Raw genomic sequence first — 16,987 nt, forward strand, 5'->3', positions numbered from 1 at the left:
GAATACAGTTAGTATATGAATATCTATTCAATAGCATGTAGCTGTGCATCAAAAGGATAATTGGAAACAGTTGGGATTTATGCCACTTCTGCCCTCTGGTGGATCTGATGTGAGGATGCAAGATTCAGGTAAAAAACAAAAAGCTACGGAAATGATTTACTGTAGTTGATAAGACGTATCAGCATCAGCTCTAAATAAATCACAAAAACAAATAATCCAGTGAAACAAAGCACTAGATTTCACTAATCTTTATATTCTGAAATGTTGACAGAGAGCTTCCTGTTTGGCACCAGGTATGAGGGCTGCCTGTTGCCAAACATGGGCTTCAAGAACCAGGAGCAGCCTCTCTGGTGCCCTCTTAATGATAATAATTATTCATTATTAATAATACTCTTTTCTTTATATAATACAGTTTCAACAAGGTTTTCTCTATACTGTAAAACTCACATTATCAAGAAAGACACAATATGGACGTAGTTTCTTTCTATGGTAGGCTACTATTCAAGCCACGTTTGCAGAGTTGGGCACACCTCCTCATTTGTGGTGTGGCAAAGAAATCGGTGTGGCAAGAAAAAGTATACTGTAGCTGCATTGTACTCCAAGCACCACTTGGGAGACAATTTTTGGAGACTCTCATTTTGTATGTTCATGAAGATAGCTACAGTGGCTGAAGCTGTTAGACAGCTGAAGTGTGGGAAATAGGTCATGAGTTGTGCATATGGAAATGACATAATAATAATAATAATAATAATAATAATAATACATTTTATTTTTTAAAGCGCCTTTCAAGACACCCAAGGTCGCCTCACAAAACAATTGTGTACAACAAATAAACAGCTACTGTTCTGCTCTGTTTCAGTTCAACTTTGATCAACTCATAACCTATATTAGTTGCATTAGTTGTGAGACCTCTCTTAGGGAAAAGCACCAAGACACAGTTCTGAATAACTATTGATCAATATTGAACCTCCCCTTTTTAAACACATTTTTAAGGAATGCTGTTTTTCAACAGCTAAGCCATTACCTGCACTTCACCTGTATTCTGGCGAGGTTCCAATCGGGCTTCCACCCTCACTACAGTATAGTACAGAGTCATGCTGGTCAGCGTGGTTAATTACCTGAGGCTGAAGGACAACAAAAAACTCTGCTGCAAAACTCTATACTACTGCAAAAAACTTGTGCCATTCCAAAAACATCTCATCCAAAACACCTACATTTGTGCCATTCCAGAACACCTTTTTTCCCACAGCAGCCAGTTGACATGAAGTTGGGAAAGGATAGGTGTTACTAAACACCTTAATAAAGTCACTGTTCAATGTACCAGAATCAGAACCTTATTAATGACATTATTGTCACCTGGGCCTGCTGTGGAAAAATGGTCCCTTGGCTCATATTCGTATTCGTATTACATAGTGTTTTGTCATTTAAATGCATCTCCTGACTTCCGGTTGAGGACCTTGGACAAATGTGTGAGAAAAACTGTATTACTAGCAAAGTTGAAACTTCAGGTGCTAACCTGGCCCACGGTAGGCCCTGTGTCCGCTATAGAGATGGAACTAAAGGCTTTTATGAGGATCTGGCCGAAAGGAAATTGCTATCTGGGACCTGTTCTTTAGTCCCTTCACTGGTTGCTTGTCAGTTTTAAAAGGTTTCTTTTTAAAAAGACTATTACTGGTTTTCAAATCTCTCAAATGTATGTACCATTCAGACGCTTTCAACTTACACTCTTGCAAGTCCACTTAGATCCTCAGACCTGAGTCAGGACAAATGTGAGGACAGAGCCATAGAGGAGGCAGCTTTTAGTGACTCTGCTCCTCCCCTTTGGAACCTTTGTGCCAGACGCTGGTACCCCGGCCGCTGGGGGCATCTCGATTTCTAGGCTAAGAAGCTGGCACAATCATTGAATATCAAAACATATCTTTTTTAGTCCACCAATATGCTTCATGGTCTTTCCATTTTGTTGTTGTGTCTTGTATTTATGTGTTCTATGGTTGCTGTACATTGCTGTTGCACAAAAGCCCATGTGATATCCTGAACATTAATATTGTAATATGGAGTCCCATATTACCCTTTAGTGGAAGCTGGCACACTAAAAGATGGCTTTCCCTTCAAGAGGTTAAACAAAATATATATATTTTTATTACAGTTTATTACATCCATTGTATTGTTGCACTAAAAATAGCATACAAATGAATGCAGGACATTCAACAGGCATCTTTACTGAACGCATGAACATGATAACATGATGCATGCCATGGCAAACTTTGACATCATTCTTAAGTGTTACTCTTCTTGACCGATGGATGCCGCTGTTGCGCGATGTTTTTGTGTGGATGCGCTGTGACTGCGGCTGAGTTCGAGCTGAAATAGGGAGTCCCCAAATCTCCTGAGTTTCTCTGCAGACGTTGTCCCGTCCCGTCCCGTCCGCAGTCTGCCTCAGCACCTTGCCTGCCCACAATGCCCTTGGATACTGGCGTGCCTCCTTCAGAGAATCTGCTGTAGAGACTCAATTCTAAATCGCGCACGAATTGCGGGGTGTTACCCTTACATTCGGAAGAACAAGGGGCTAGAATCGTTGCCCCTCTGAACAGTTTTTAATGATTTTATCTATGCGCTTTTATGTGACGGAGTACGTTGGCGGATAACTGACAGAGCAGCGACTGCAACTGCTTCACTGGTTACCTGCTCCAACCGCGCTAGCGCGACAGAGCAAAATATTACAGGCGGTATTTACTGATTGTGCGGACTTTTCTCCAAACATTTTTGCATGGATGTATAATGGCTACGTTTGTATGCAGGGTACAGTTCCTAGATGATACTGATCCATTTAACAGCACGAATTTTCCCGAGCCGACCAGACCTCCTCATTACACATTCAGGGAGGATATTCCTTTTATTAATCAGATTGCTGGAATCCATCGGCTTCTCAAAGCTCCACAAAAGGTATGTCTTTGGAAAGATCAACTTTGTGTGACAACTTTTTGTCGATTTGCTAAGGTTATAATTATGATTGATGGGTTGTAACAGCAATATCAAAATGAATGTCCTGTTGACCTCATGTAATTTGACAGTCTAATATTTTTAAATATTTGAAATGTGTGTGCTTGTGGGTGCGCGCTCGCTTGTGTGAGTCTGCACTTGCGGGTATCTGCAGAATCATACTGGTAGCTGATAAACTAGACAAGCATCTTTCCCTGCTGTTGACTCGAGATGTTTGTGTAGCATGAATTCCCGGGTGCTTCTCTGTCATGGATTTTTCAGGTGGAGTAGTGTATTCCAGGCAGGCCTACGCATTTCATATTGCATATTTCATATGAAGGGACACTTGGCCATTTGCAAAACACAAACACACAATCATGGCGTGAGACAGTTTTAGGAAGGATGCTATTGTGGTCATATGGAATGTTGGGCAGCTGAGGAGCATTGCAGGAAGCTCCATACTCAAGAATCTGCAGCTGTCACTGGGGCAGCCAATCCACTGTGTCTGTCAGTGTCTGCACTTATCTGTTCATCTGGAGCAGAGCAGACCCCTGGGCATGATTGTCCCACCTCACTGGACTTTCCACTGATTATGCTTGTGCAGAACAGTAGTGTTTATCAAATCTGAATCCCATGAGACATGACATAATTAGCACTTGTAGTGTCCCTGGCCTAAATGGATGTCAGGTACTGTAACCCTGCACATCTCGGTCAGTTTACAAATGCAGTGGGTACAGAAGTCTTTCCCAGGGCAGAGTCCTATGTGGTGATTTATGTGTGCCTGTTTGCTGAAAGGCTGTAATCATGCCAAGCTTTCTTTATGTTGATGTAGTGCCATAGCTAAACATAATGATGACTATATAATACCCAGGTGTTGTCTGGATTATAAATCAAAGTAATTTATGGAGAGTGACTTAGCACATTTTCGTGATCAGAGATTCACAAATCTCAATGGTGAAGGCAGTGATTTCTCAATCACCACTGGTCTCATGCATTTGTTTTTGATAACATACCAAAACAATAAACATGTGTGTCCAGGATGTGGGAGTATATGGAGGATATGGAAATAGATGCATTCATGACTGGGGAGTTTTTTTGCTGGCTCTTCAGTACATTCATATTTTTGTTCTTGAGAGCCAGACACCTGGCTTCATTTAGCCCTCTCTGAGTTGGTACGGAGGAGGAGCTCTCCTCGTGCATGCATGCAGTCCCTCCATTAGTTGCCTGTGCTCATACCTATCACTCCATGCCATGCTGCTCTCTGCAGCCCAGCCTGAGAAGACTGGCTAGACTGACTATGTGGCGTACATGAGATTTGAATGCTGTCGGCGTTTTAAGGCTGAGTGTACTGTCACTTGGAGGGACATCCTATAAATAACTCATGAGGCTATATGATGAGTTGTTTGTGTTCTGACAGTAAGTATGGTGGAGTGCCATTCAAGTGTGAGTTAAGTTGCAAACTATAACGTTATTTTTGGACCTGCTTCCCTTGCACTCATGATGGTCCGAGTGGGACTGAAAATGTTTTGCACCTTGGTAGCACTTTGCACTTTTCACTACTTCTTGATGGATTAGAAATCAACTCTTTTGCATCAGCAATATTGGTATGCCAGTTCATTCTTGATTGACAGATTAGACTATTGGAACTAATGCATCTGCCAGGCCTGGAGTTGCTGGCGTGCTACCCTGTTTGCCCCATTCCTGGACACACTTCCCTGTCATGTGATACATTTGCCAGTCATGTTTGCTAACAGTGTGAGGGGGTTAGAAATGATGTTGTCCTATAAAGTGCACATTCTAGTACTTCATTATAGTTATCTCAGCTACTTATTTACCTGAGACTCTGGTCTCTGGTCTCTGGTCTCTGGTCTCTCTCTCTCTCAATTCAATTCAATTCAATTCAATGGGGCTTTATTAGCATGACCGTTAAGGCACAGTATTGCCAAAGCTACAGGGCACAGAACGTACCAACATATAAAACATCAAGACATATATTACATGAATCAAATGGGAATCAACAACATCATGCACGCACACACACACACACACACACACACACACACACACACACACACACACACACACACACACACACACACACATACACACACACAAAACAAAGGGAGAGATGGTGTAACAGACACAGTTTGGAGGGCAGTGTTGTGTTGAAGGGTGGATGTAGTGCAGTGGTTATCTTATAAAATGCCCTCTCTTTTGTTATGGAGTGAGGACACATAATTGGCTGCCAAAATGCATGTGCCGGTGTCCTCACCCAAGACTACGGCAAGTTTTTTCTGTTCCTCTAGTTTGGTGAAATTGGGAATGATGTTATTCAAAGTGTTGAAGTATTTGTTTCTTTGGGGCCGATATTTTTCACAGTGTAGTAGAAAGTGCACCTCTGACTCTACCTCCCCTGTCATACAGTGGCCACATGTCCTTTGCTCTTTGGGCAGCCATGATTTTTTGTGCCTGCCTTTCTCTATGGCTAGACTGTGGTCACTCAGCCTGTACTTGGTGAGGATCTGTCTCTGCTTCGTATCTCTGACAGTGTGGAGATACTCTGCCAATTGATAGTCTTTTCGTATGCCAATATAACATTCTAGTTTGTGTTGTAATTTTGTTTCTTTCTTCCAATGTTCCAAATAAGAATTCTTGTTGTTCTTGTTAATCTGGTTGATTCTGATTGGTGGTTGGGAAGCAGTGCTGGTCTGGATAATTTGTAGGTTAGGGGTTAGTGGGTTATTTAAATCCGAGACCAACTGACATAGGGGACTGGACTTAGGGCTGAGGACTGGACTTAGGGCTCTCTCTCTCTCTCTCTCTCTCTCTCTCTCTCTCTCTCTCACACTCTCTCTTTCTCTCTCTCCGGCGGTCAGGGATTAGCAATAGGGATTCCTTTCTTCCTTTCAACAAAGGAGGATGGAACACATGACAGCCCTGTAAACACAAACAGAGGCGGCCTCCAGTCTGCTCACAATTTGTCTTCAGAACCAACTGCAATTAAGCTGTAAGCAATAGCAACCACAAAGCATACGCAAAGTGCCAGTGAAGAGCAGTATGGTGCTGGAACAGGGCCGCTGGGAGCCAGCGTCGGTCCCCAAGAACAGCAGGTGGGAACGGGACGCTGCTGAGAAGCAACTGGATGGTTGCCTGGGTCTTTTCTCTCTTTGGCCGGAGAGGAGAGTTTTTCATTTGCTGTGGAAAATGATTACGGAGTTGTATTTTTATCTGTTTTGCTTTCCTTGTGTGTGGAAAGGGATCATAAGACACCCGTCACACACCAACGTAAATGCACTCTAACATCACAAATGCATACACAGACACAGAAAATGCACGCACACTGCATGCACACACACACACACACACACACACACACACATTCATGAGCACATTCATGAGCACATTTGGGCATCGCTAGACAAGACTAAACTCCCCGTCTTTGGGAGAAAATAAACTGCAACAAATCTGTTGGGTACCGTATATAAATAATTGTTGTATTTCTAGATGAGTCTGCATGATTGGATGGTATGACTGCAGTGTTTTCCAGCACCAGGCGAGATAAGATTGTTCTGTTTGTGCTGAAGTGCTCGTGGAGCCCCGGCCAGGCCTGCTGGCTCACTCAGTTGTGCAGGCAGCTCATTCATATTTTAGTGTCTCTCTCCCCAACTGCCACAGTCTAGAGCCCTTATACTGTACAGTAACTCCCAATGGCTTGTTGTAAACTGAGAGGAATCTATGGTCAAGAGACATCTTGGTCATCTCGTGGTCCTCTTCACACTCTGTTACATTATTTGTGTGCAACGCCAGAGCTCTCTGAAGGTCACTTTTTAACGTTTGGGGCCATTTTTAAAAGTTTTGTTTTTCTTCCCTTTTGCATTATTTTGCAGAATGACAGAGGCCTATAATGAGAAGTTATGTTAAGTACTGTAAAGTATAGGCTAGCGCTCCACAGTTGTGGCTACTCTTTGGACCGTGTGCTCACATTGTTCTGCAGGCCTGAGGTTTGTCTGTTCTGTGTGAAAGTGGCTTGTCATGCAGCCCTGTGCGTGCTCATCCACTGCCCTGCTCCCTTAAGAACGTGGCCTCCTGGGCTAGCTTTCAGGCTGCTAGCCTAACACCAGCTAATAAGAGACGATGCAGTCTAAAGGAAATCTATATTACAATCACAAGCCTGAACAACCATCTTTGTTGACATTTCTGTCATATGTAAGCCAGGGCTCAAAGGATGAGGATTTTAGTGCTGACTCACAGCTGCATCAAGGGCATTGGACTGCCCCTGTTCCCCTTGAGCTGTCTGCTGTGTTTCTGCTGGCTGCCATTTCTCTTCTGTTGTCGATGTCTGACACGCATCGTCGTGAATGCATCATCGCAGCCCCAGGCATGCATAGTAGGTTCTCACATATTTGTGTTTGCTCTGCTCACGGAGCCGTCGGTCGGTCCAAGAGTCTTCATGGGAAGAGAGCAGGGGCCTCAGGACGAGGCTGAGGAGGAGGAGGAGGTGCTGCACTGCGCTGTGCCGAGCCCAGCTTCCCAAAGGCTGCTTTATTTTTAGGGCCGGTCCTGCTGAGAGGCTCCGATGGCCGGTAGACCGCACTTGTGGCGGGAGGGTGCGGCCAGGCCTCCTGCGTCTGCTGCCTGGCAGACTGAGCTGGACCTGAGACCACAGGGTCACGGGGTCAAGTCTTGGGTGTGACGGGCTGATTGAGCGCCTATGGCTGTTAATCCAGGAGCTCTGCGTCCGGATTAACTGCTGCCTCTGACCTGGAAACCCCAAGCTGGGGCTGTAATCTAGCTCCCTTCTGCAGCCACGACTAACCAAAAGTGGTGCGCCTTTGTGCGTCTCGGCCTGGACTGGCAGGGTTCTTGTGTTTTGACCTCATACAGGAAACTGCACCTCTTGGATTGGCGGTAATTGCCGGTTGCTTTTACTCTCTCCCCTGTTTTGTTTCTGTGCAGGCAGCAGCCTCTGCCTGCAGAGCTGGTCATCTTCTCAGCAAGGCACAGATATTTACATGCGCGTCCAACAGAAATAGGCAAACAGAAGTTTTGCCCATTATGTGCAGCAGTGGTCTTTAAGGTATGCATTTCAGTATGGCTCTCTCCAGACCCGTGGGACGCATGGATCTATATGCACATGCTCGTGTTTTCAGATGTAATCACGGGGCTAAGAAAAGAGGCCGACGTCATACCTTAAAACTGGCAAATCTCCTTTCCATCATTGCGAGAGCTTTAGAAAAACACTTCCACATCCAAAGACATTTCACTCGGGCTCAACTGGAGGAGCAAACCAAAAAGTGGGGGGAGGGGGGTCTGTTTCCCATCCAGCGCTGGCCAATTACAGTGGAGGTGGTGTGGACCCTCCATGTCAGTTAGCCGTAATGTAAAGCACCTGGCTAACACCTTGCTGCTGGACCCTGCCCTGCTCTTTGTGGGTGCTGCTGCGTGACGGATTGTAAAAGTGGGCTTTGAAATGAGGGGGCTGCGGCCCAGCGACAGACTCCTGGCACGGGATGGAGGTGGGGGTGTTGGTGGGCCGGGCGGGGGGATCGGGCGGGGGTGGGGGTGTGGGTGTGGGTGGGGGCAGTAGCCTCTGTCCCTGATGCTTATCAGCACCCCCACCACAGGCCGGGGTTAATCCCAACTACCTGCTAGCGCTCTCCACAGCCACAGGATCTGGGTCAGCTCAGCCCTTGGAACACAGCTGGAGGCACTAAGGCCAGGGGAAAAACAAAGCAGATATGTTGGATTTTTTAGGTTTTCGTGACTTTGCCAAGTCCACGAGAAGATTGCTGGATAGTGACATTGCAGGATTACCAAAGGGGCGGGATATGAAAAGTACATTTATTTACGAACGTGAGCCATAAGTCTACAGCTAATAAACGGTCCCTACCTTCCCAGCTGGAAATGTGTCTTTCTCTTTTCCTTTCTGGGTGTGCTCCCGCCCCACACAATAACACCAGCCACACTGGAATGAGGGAACGTTCCTTTTTGTCCCCCCCACCCCCCCATGCTTATTTTCACCTCACACCCATTCCATACCTCTCTGAGGCATGCCTGTTCACAGGCCTTAATATAGAGGGCCTAACTCTGGCACGCTTGTCTGGATTTCCTGTGGGCCCGGGCCCTGTCCTGTAATCTGGCGCAGCACTTTCCCTGTCTTAAGAGTGTCTGAAACGAAACGCTCGCCACCTGGTCCTCAACCTGGAAAGAGCGCGCAGCTCAGTGGAAAAGGGCTCTGTCTCAGGTGTGCCTGTGTAAATCAGGTCTGGTCTGCGCTCCCCCGTGCACTCGTTGGCGGACTAAGAAGTGGGAGGGGTTTCATGGGATGAGCCCTGCATGTTGTTCTCACCAAGCATATGTTTTGTCTCGGCCCTTAAAACATGACACAGTCCTGGGATGACAGTGAGCACTCAAAGACAAACGGAGTGGCTCGGGATCAAAGAGCCTCCTCCCCTTAATGTATTTTCCAGCTAGCCAGGGTCCTCTGTTGCTCGCGAGTTTTAATTAAGTTACAATCATTTGTGGGAGGATACAGGACCACATCAAAGCACCCATATGAAAAAACAGCCAGCTCTAGTGGTGGATGTCATGTGTATGTTTTCATGTATGTCTGTTAGCTTCAGACATATTCCTGTCGTACATCTCTGAACAAAAGAAATGCATGTTGGGTCATTTTGGTATGTTCAAGAAGAGATTTACAGATTTTTAGTAACAAATGTTTTCACAGTAACAAATGTTTTTTTGTAACATTTGTAATGTATGTTTATCATAGTTTGTAATGTATGTTTATCAACCATAGTTGATTTTTTTTGCATGAATTTAATGATAGACAACATTTTGAAAACAAACCAAGCAGGTTGATAAAGAGCTCTTTCACAAGGTATGCTATTCAGTAGGCTATGATTACAAAGACGAGAACAACGTTTCAGCATTTTCTCAAACAGTACATCAACAAGAGCAGGATAGCCTTGTTGTGTCTATACACAGCAACAACATGCCCCAGTTATTTCCCCAATCCCCCCAACATACCGGCTTACCTCCCCACCCCCACACACACAGACACACGCACACTCACTCACACACACACACACACACACACACACACACACACACACACACACACACACACACACACATCAGCACAACTCCAACTCTCCACACCTCAGTATGCCCCAACCTCAGTGCCACCCAGAGTCCTTATCACCAGCCGACGTCTCCCAGACAGCCTGGCCCAGCTCGGCCCCCCTCTCTTTGGCCCCCCTCTCCGTGGCCTTTCCCAGGCATGTGCCCCCCCCCCCCTCAGAGACACTCCATCGGTCTCCTCTCAATCAGAGTCTTAAGATTCCCTCACATTGTAGTTAACATGCCTGGGAAGGCTAAAATTGCACTGGGATCAAACTGACTGGGACCGCACCAGGTGTTTTGATAGCGACACCAGAAATAAGCCGGGGCGGAGTGGGAGTGGATGCCTGTGGCAGACTCACCCCGCAGCCTCTCGTATACTCCACGCACTGAAGTGAAGTGGAGCAGCTAAACTTAACACAGTAGTCATACCTGAGCTTGGGGGGAGGGCTGTGGGTAATGCTGGTGTAATGGGCGTGTTGACATGTGTGAGTAGGTATGTGTGTGTGTGTGTGTGTGTGTGTGTGTGTGTGTGCATGTTTCTGTGTAATTAGCGTGTTTAGGGTTCTGCGGCTGGCCAGGCGGTCCTGCTGATTGACAGATCACAGGGCTGAGGAGCGGCAGCCAACTCCCCGGGGTGTTTAAATCCCATCACTCGACCCTAATTGAGTGTCAACAAACAAGAATGCCCCCAACAGAGCCTGGCCATGCAGACACTCCCAAGGGGAACCTGCAAGCACACCCCGATCAAACAACCCCCATAACCCCCCCCCCCCCACACACACACACACACACACACTCATACACAACCCCCCTATGCTGGCCCTCAAGGCCTTTTACAACCTGGCTATTTACTCCAAATGATTTACTCTCTCAGTATCAGGTGGACCGTTCACTCCCAAACCAATTGAAACACAGAGTTTGTAATGTCTACAATATTTTTTACTTAAACAATGCCAAGCACCATGAATGGCTCTGCTGTGATGATGGCCTTTGAGCAATAAACACAGCGAGAGATGGAACTCCTCAGAATGACTTTGTTTGTCACCAGGTGCCCTGAGGGACTAACCATGACCTCTCCCTCTCTCCCTCTCTCTCTCTCTCTCCCTCTCTCTCTCTCCCTCTCTCTCTCTCTCTCCCTATCTGCAGCTTGATGACTGCGCCCTGCAGCTCTCTCACAATGGGAGCTACCTGGACCTGGAGTCCACTCTGGCGGAGCAGAAGGACGAGCTGGAGGGCTTCCAGGAGGATGGAGGGTGAGTGAGCCGAGAGCCCAGAGTGAACTTTTGGTGCCATGTGATTTGGCCAATTTCTGTATCACCCCTGGCTTTAAAAGGGCATACCTCTTTCTATTGGAAAAGAGGAAAGAGAATGTGCTTGCTCCCTAGATACAGTAGTGCCCATAAAGGGTTTTCTGAGAGATTGAACATCTCGTAGGTTCTTTTTGTGTGATGTTAAGATTTTATGTTCATAATTTGAGGACAGGGTAGTGAACTGGCTTCTGATAGGCGGTCTCGCCCCAGCATACATTAGGTTGGTGTGATGTTGCTGTAGTATCTGCTAGTCTTTGCATCCCTGCTCTGGAAATCCTCATCCCTCCTCTGTGCAGTCGGAGAGGGATCCTCATTTTGCATCGAGGGTCAGCACAATGTGGTCATTGTTTTTAGAGCAAAGAGAGATAGAGGGAATGTTTTCAAAATGTTTTCAGATCTCCTACCTCAGGCTTTGTATACTCATTTCCTGCTTGCTATATTCCACTGGCTAATTTGATTCTATTACTTGTGATCAGGACAGGAATGATACTGATTGTGGTTTAGGTTGAGTGACTAGAATAATGGCTTTTCCTGGTCTGGTGTGGGCCCTCCAGCCTTCAGCTGTGGTGAGGCAGGCGCATCCCCACAGATGAGAGAGAGAGAGAGAGAGACAGATAAAGAGATAGAGAGAGAGAAAGAGAGAATGGAAGAGAGGAAGAGGGAGAGAGAGAAATACTGCTACTTTGAGTCAAACCGTGGCCAAAATTCCACTAGAATAAAATTCTGACCAGGCCTGGACAATGCACAGATGTCAGAACAGAAAGAGACTCGAGAGACAGATAGAGACAGAGAGACTTACTGTATCAACAAACTACTGGTGATGTTTTCTTTGCTACTGTACTATTCTATATTTACTTAACATGAACTTTTATTTGATGCTTTTCTTTAGAGAAACAGCACAGGGAAAGTAAACATATTATCAGTCCTTGTCCTCCTTGGGATTAGGTGCTCCTTCACCCTCTCTCAATAACTCTTTCAATGCGGTCTTCCGCTGTCCACTTCAAATCCCTGGCCTGGCTGCCAGGATCAGGTCCCTGGACTCACCTGGTCAAGGCCTGCTCATAGGTCATCCCAGCGCTGGTAATCTCAGAGTAGGGTGTCGCGCTCTAATCTTAAATAGAGCTTTAAATGGCAGCTAAAGCCACAGGTAGCCGCTTTGTGGGCAGGAGGACATGGAAGTTGGCAGCACTTCCACCTGTTCGCAGCAGAGAAAGCGTTCAATGTTGTTCAAGCCAACCAGGCCCATCCAAGCCCATTGGAACAAAGTGCACTGCAACACAACGGAAAACAACACAATGTAACACAAGGCCACTAAAAGCACCACAATCTGTGCTATTTGCATCTGGATAAAGTGCCGCGCAGTTCAGTTGTTCTAATCTGGTCGTCCACGGCTGGCCTTCTCAGAGATGCCCATAGAGGAAGGCTGTTGGCCTTCGGAGTTGACACAACCTCCCCGTGTCACTCTCCGCCGCTGATCTCAGAGCAGTTCCCAGCGTGCCAGCTCCCCTCAGGCCTGACCACTGAATATCAGCAGATTTATTTGTGTAAATTGGAAGACAGACGCCGTCCCCTCCCTCTGTTTCTATTGGAATGGTGTGCTACTCTGACTGACCAAAAAAGAAGGCGCAGAGAGGAGACTGTCTGTGTGGGTATGTGTGTGGGTATGTGAGGGTAAGATAGAGGAAAAAAAGTGTGTGTGTGTGTGTGTGTGTGTGTGTGTGTGTGTGTGTGTGTGTGGAGTCTGGGTGAGGTTAGTGGAGTAGTGAGGCGAGCTGGGTGCCAGGAGCCAGTCGAGTCGGCTGGCACACGCAGGCAGGGATGTGTGTTATTAAAGCCATACAGGGCGTCTGGGGGGTGCGGGGGTGGGGGGGCACGGTCCCCGCAGGCCCAGCTAATGGTGGGTAATTCTGCCCAGCAGGGACAGGAGCTGTGGATGGACCCGAGTTCACAACCCCCATCGTTTACTGCTGTTTGTTTTTTTATGATTACTGCAGCAGTAAAAAGGGCTGATGAAGTTTGTTAGCCGTTTCAGCTTTTCCTGTTTGTGTTGCGCCGGAGTTCTCCTGACTCCAGAGTGCTGTGCGGCGCGTGTAATAACTTTTAATGAATTAAGTAGATGATGAGCGATGTTTCCATCTCTTATGGAAAAATGCTTGAGCAGCGTTTCTGTTTTTGGTTTACACAAATTATAATCACCAAACTTGCTTTTGGACTGGAGTCATGGATGTTCTGCTGAGCGTCCAAATTTGTGGAGAAAGAACTAAATATAGCTCTTTCCTTATGTTAGGATGTTTTTTTTTGCGGAAGGCTCAGTGACATAAAGATGATATACTGTAGACATCTCCTGTTGTTTTGACTTTTCTCTGTTTTAGTCTCCAGGACACATCAGTTTGCTAACTAGCTAGCTCCAGAGAAAAATTGACAGTTGCTCATGAAAAGTGTTCATGCTGGTGTGCAGCGTACATTGATGACGAAGCACTTGGTCATTTATCGTATTTTTGAGGCTACAATGGAAATTTGAGCCGTGTTATTCCACCTTTTCACACTGATGGCTCTGGTCAAAGTTCCCTGGTCTTAAATCAGGCTTTTCTGACACATGAAGACAAGGTGCACACTGATGGCCGGGAAATGGCCTCCATCGAGTCTTGCCATAATGGATATAAATTGCGGCGCAGTTTCCAGAGGCGTTTGGGCCGTGTGCGGTGCCTCTGCCATCTGATTAAAGAATGGCGAGGTGGATATATCCATGTCAGTGCGGATTAGGGGCTGTAATCACTTCCACACTACATCACGGCACAAGCTGTGCGCGATTGGGACTCCCAGGGCTACCTTCGTCCCAGTCCGTTATTATCCCCAGACCTGGCATATGGTCAACACATTCCAGGGCATAACTCCATCGATATCTGTTCCCTTTCTTCTCCTCCTTGAGAGGAATGATAGAGGCAATGAAAACTCACTAGGCGCCCTCCAGCTCCCTCCCCCTTCCCCTTCCCCCCCTCCCTCTTTCCTGGCTGGAGTTGTTTCTGTGCTGTCGGAGGGATCAGTTATCCTCCAGTGCTGGACGTTCAGATTCTCTAAAAGGGGAAAGCTGCGAATATTTTGGGGGATTACATGGTGAGAGCGCTCTCTCTCTCTGTCTCTCTCTCTCTCTCTCTCTCTACGTGGGTGTGTGTGTGTGTGTGAGCACGTGTCCGTGTCCTACCAACACGGAATGTCTCTATAGGTGACTGTTACAAAACACTCCTTAATTGAAAGAAGTCTTCCCTGGCTATCCTACCTCCCTATTCAAACAACTACACCATCCATGACTTTATATGGCCATGATGGATGGCTGTGATGAGCCACTCGTGATTCAGAATGACGGACCGAGTGAAAGCCACATAGGCTGAGGAGAATTAGCACTTAATGTCACAGAATGACAGTGCACCAATCTAGCTATGAGACTGAGAACTGACGGGAAAGGTTTGTGACCATTGGATCCCCATCCAAATTCCTCTGAGGAAATGTTGAGCATGCGAGCATCTGCCCTGCACAGATCGTCCTGCTGAAAGAGTGTCCTCTCTCTCTGGTGCGCTCCCCTCCGCTGTACCAGGGGACCCACAATCCATCTCTTCTCCAGACCCACGGCTCCGTCCCGGCGGCCCTCCTGCTCACCTCACACCTGTCACCACTCTCTCTCCCTCAGGAGAGCTTTATGTAATCTCTTACATCATGCATGCATCTCTCTCTCTCTCTCTCTCTCTCTCTCTCTCTCTCTCTCTCCCTCGCTCTCTCTCTCTCTGTGTTTCTCTCAGTCTCTCTGTTTTCTGAGTGGCTTTGTGTCATGTCCCCATTGTGCTTCACAACAGAGTTACACACAGAGAGGCAAATGCCTGAATGTCTTTCAGGCTGTTCTGCAAAGTCAAGTCAGCTGTGAGAGGCCTCCTGCTCGTCTGCCGATAATTGAAGTGCAGGGAAATTATGGGGGTTTGCACGCAGACCAAGTATGTAGGCCACTGAGGTCAATCATGCTCCCTCTCTCCCTCTCTCTTTCTCTGTCTCTCCCTCATTCCTTCTCTGTATTTTTTCTTCTGTTTTTCTGATGCTGACTGCAATTCAGTTTCTCTCTTTCTCGCTCTCTCTCTCTGTCTCACTCTCTCGCTCGCTTTCATTTTTGTTCCTACTGCTCGTTGTCCATTTCCAGTTTGCTCTCTGTCTAGGAGCTCTCTTGGAGTATCAGATGAACATCAGGCTCTAATGGAATGCTGTTGGAATCATTGCAGCTCTCTCTCTCTCTCTCTTTCTGTCTGTCTGTGTCTGCCTGTCTGTCTTTCTCTCTCTCTCTCTCCCTCTGTCTGTCTGTCTGTCTCTGTATTTCTGTTTGTTAGTCTGTATCTCTCTCTCTCTTTATGTGTGTGTGTCATAAGTCTTCTACAGCCACTTTTGGTCGTTCTTCAGACTCCATGCTTGCACAGTGCAGAATAGGGGGATGTTAAAGTGATATTATGCTGTCTGTTTACCAAAGTTATATTTTTGTACATGGTCATACAAAGGAGATGGATACCATCATGTTGTTACTGTCTGTGCAGGGTATTCTCCATTTTGTTTTGTGTTCTAAATGGTATCAGTTTGCAAGCCGGCTTACCTTTATCAGTGCAAAACGTTTTTGGCTTCTGCAAAGTAAACTTATTGACTGTTAGCTAATTATCTTGCTAATTTTAGACAAAAACGCGGTAATGCTCCTTTAAGTATCTCAGTTAAAACTCCACTGTGAATGATAAAACCTAGGGAAGCTCTTTCCTCCAAGATTCCAAGATAAGTTTAGATGAATCTTAGTATTCCCCCCCCCCCTCTCTCTCTCTCACACACACAAGCACACACACACACACACACACACACACACACACACACACACACACACACACACACACACACACACACAATGGATTTTCTGACTGACTGGTTCTCTAAGCAGTTTTCCCCTGTACTGTTCATTTGGAATCCCTCTCTGGAACAGGAGTAGGATTGACTCATATCGGAAAATCAGCTCATCACCACCATCTCACAGAGCTGTGAGAGTCTGCTCTGCTGTGTGTGTGTGTGTGTGTGTGTGTGCGCCTTTGCCGTCATCTGTGTTTCACTGAAGACTACACACACACACACACACACACACACACACACACACACACACACACACACACACACATTGGAAAACAGTTGTTTTCTGCTTGCCAATATGTGTGCACTTGTGTTAGTTACTGGATGGGCCTCCTGCTGTCTGACTGAGACAAAGTCAGTTCCCCTTTAAAAGCGAGTGACCAGAAGGAGCTGGTAGAGAAATGAAGGTGGAAAATACTAGATGACAGGAAAACTCTCTTAAAGGCATACTTTTCAGTGGGCTCAGAGTACCTGCTCTCCTCAAAACTATTAAAGTCGTTTAGAATAGAATACCATTAAGACATCATTGAATCAAGAACACTCTCTTAATCTTAAAAAAAACAACACCATGTAATTTATCTTAAAACTTTGAAAAGCAATTTAAAATGGCAATAATAATGATGGCAGGGAGAGATGATGCCTACTGATAGCTGTTT

General features: G+C 46.3%; 1 protein-coding gene across 1 annotated transcript in view; it reads left to right on the plus strand.

Moving 5' to 3' along the window:
- Nucleotides 1–2,494: 2,494 nt before the first annotated feature.
- fhod3b (formin homology 2 domain containing 3b) overlaps nucleotides 2,495–16,987 on the plus strand; it is a 123,695-nt gene continuing 109,202 nt past the window's right edge. Inside the window, exons 1-2 of the mRNA XM_062539783.1 lie at nucleotides 2,495–2,943; nucleotides 11,251–11,357. Of these exons, the coding sequence (XP_062395767.1) occupies nucleotides 2,779–2,943; nucleotides 11,251–11,357 (272 nt within the window). The 5' untranslated portion in view covers nucleotides 2,495–2,778. The remainder of the gene's footprint in view (nucleotides 2,944–11,250; nucleotides 11,358–16,987) is intronic.

This window comes from Sardina pilchardus, chromosome 6 (genome assembly GCF_963854185.1).
Source record: "Sardina pilchardus chromosome 6, fSarPil1.1, whole genome shotgun sequence".
NCBI classification, from domain to species: Eukaryota; Metazoa; Chordata; class Actinopteri; order Clupeiformes; family Clupeidae; genus Sardina; species Sardina pilchardus.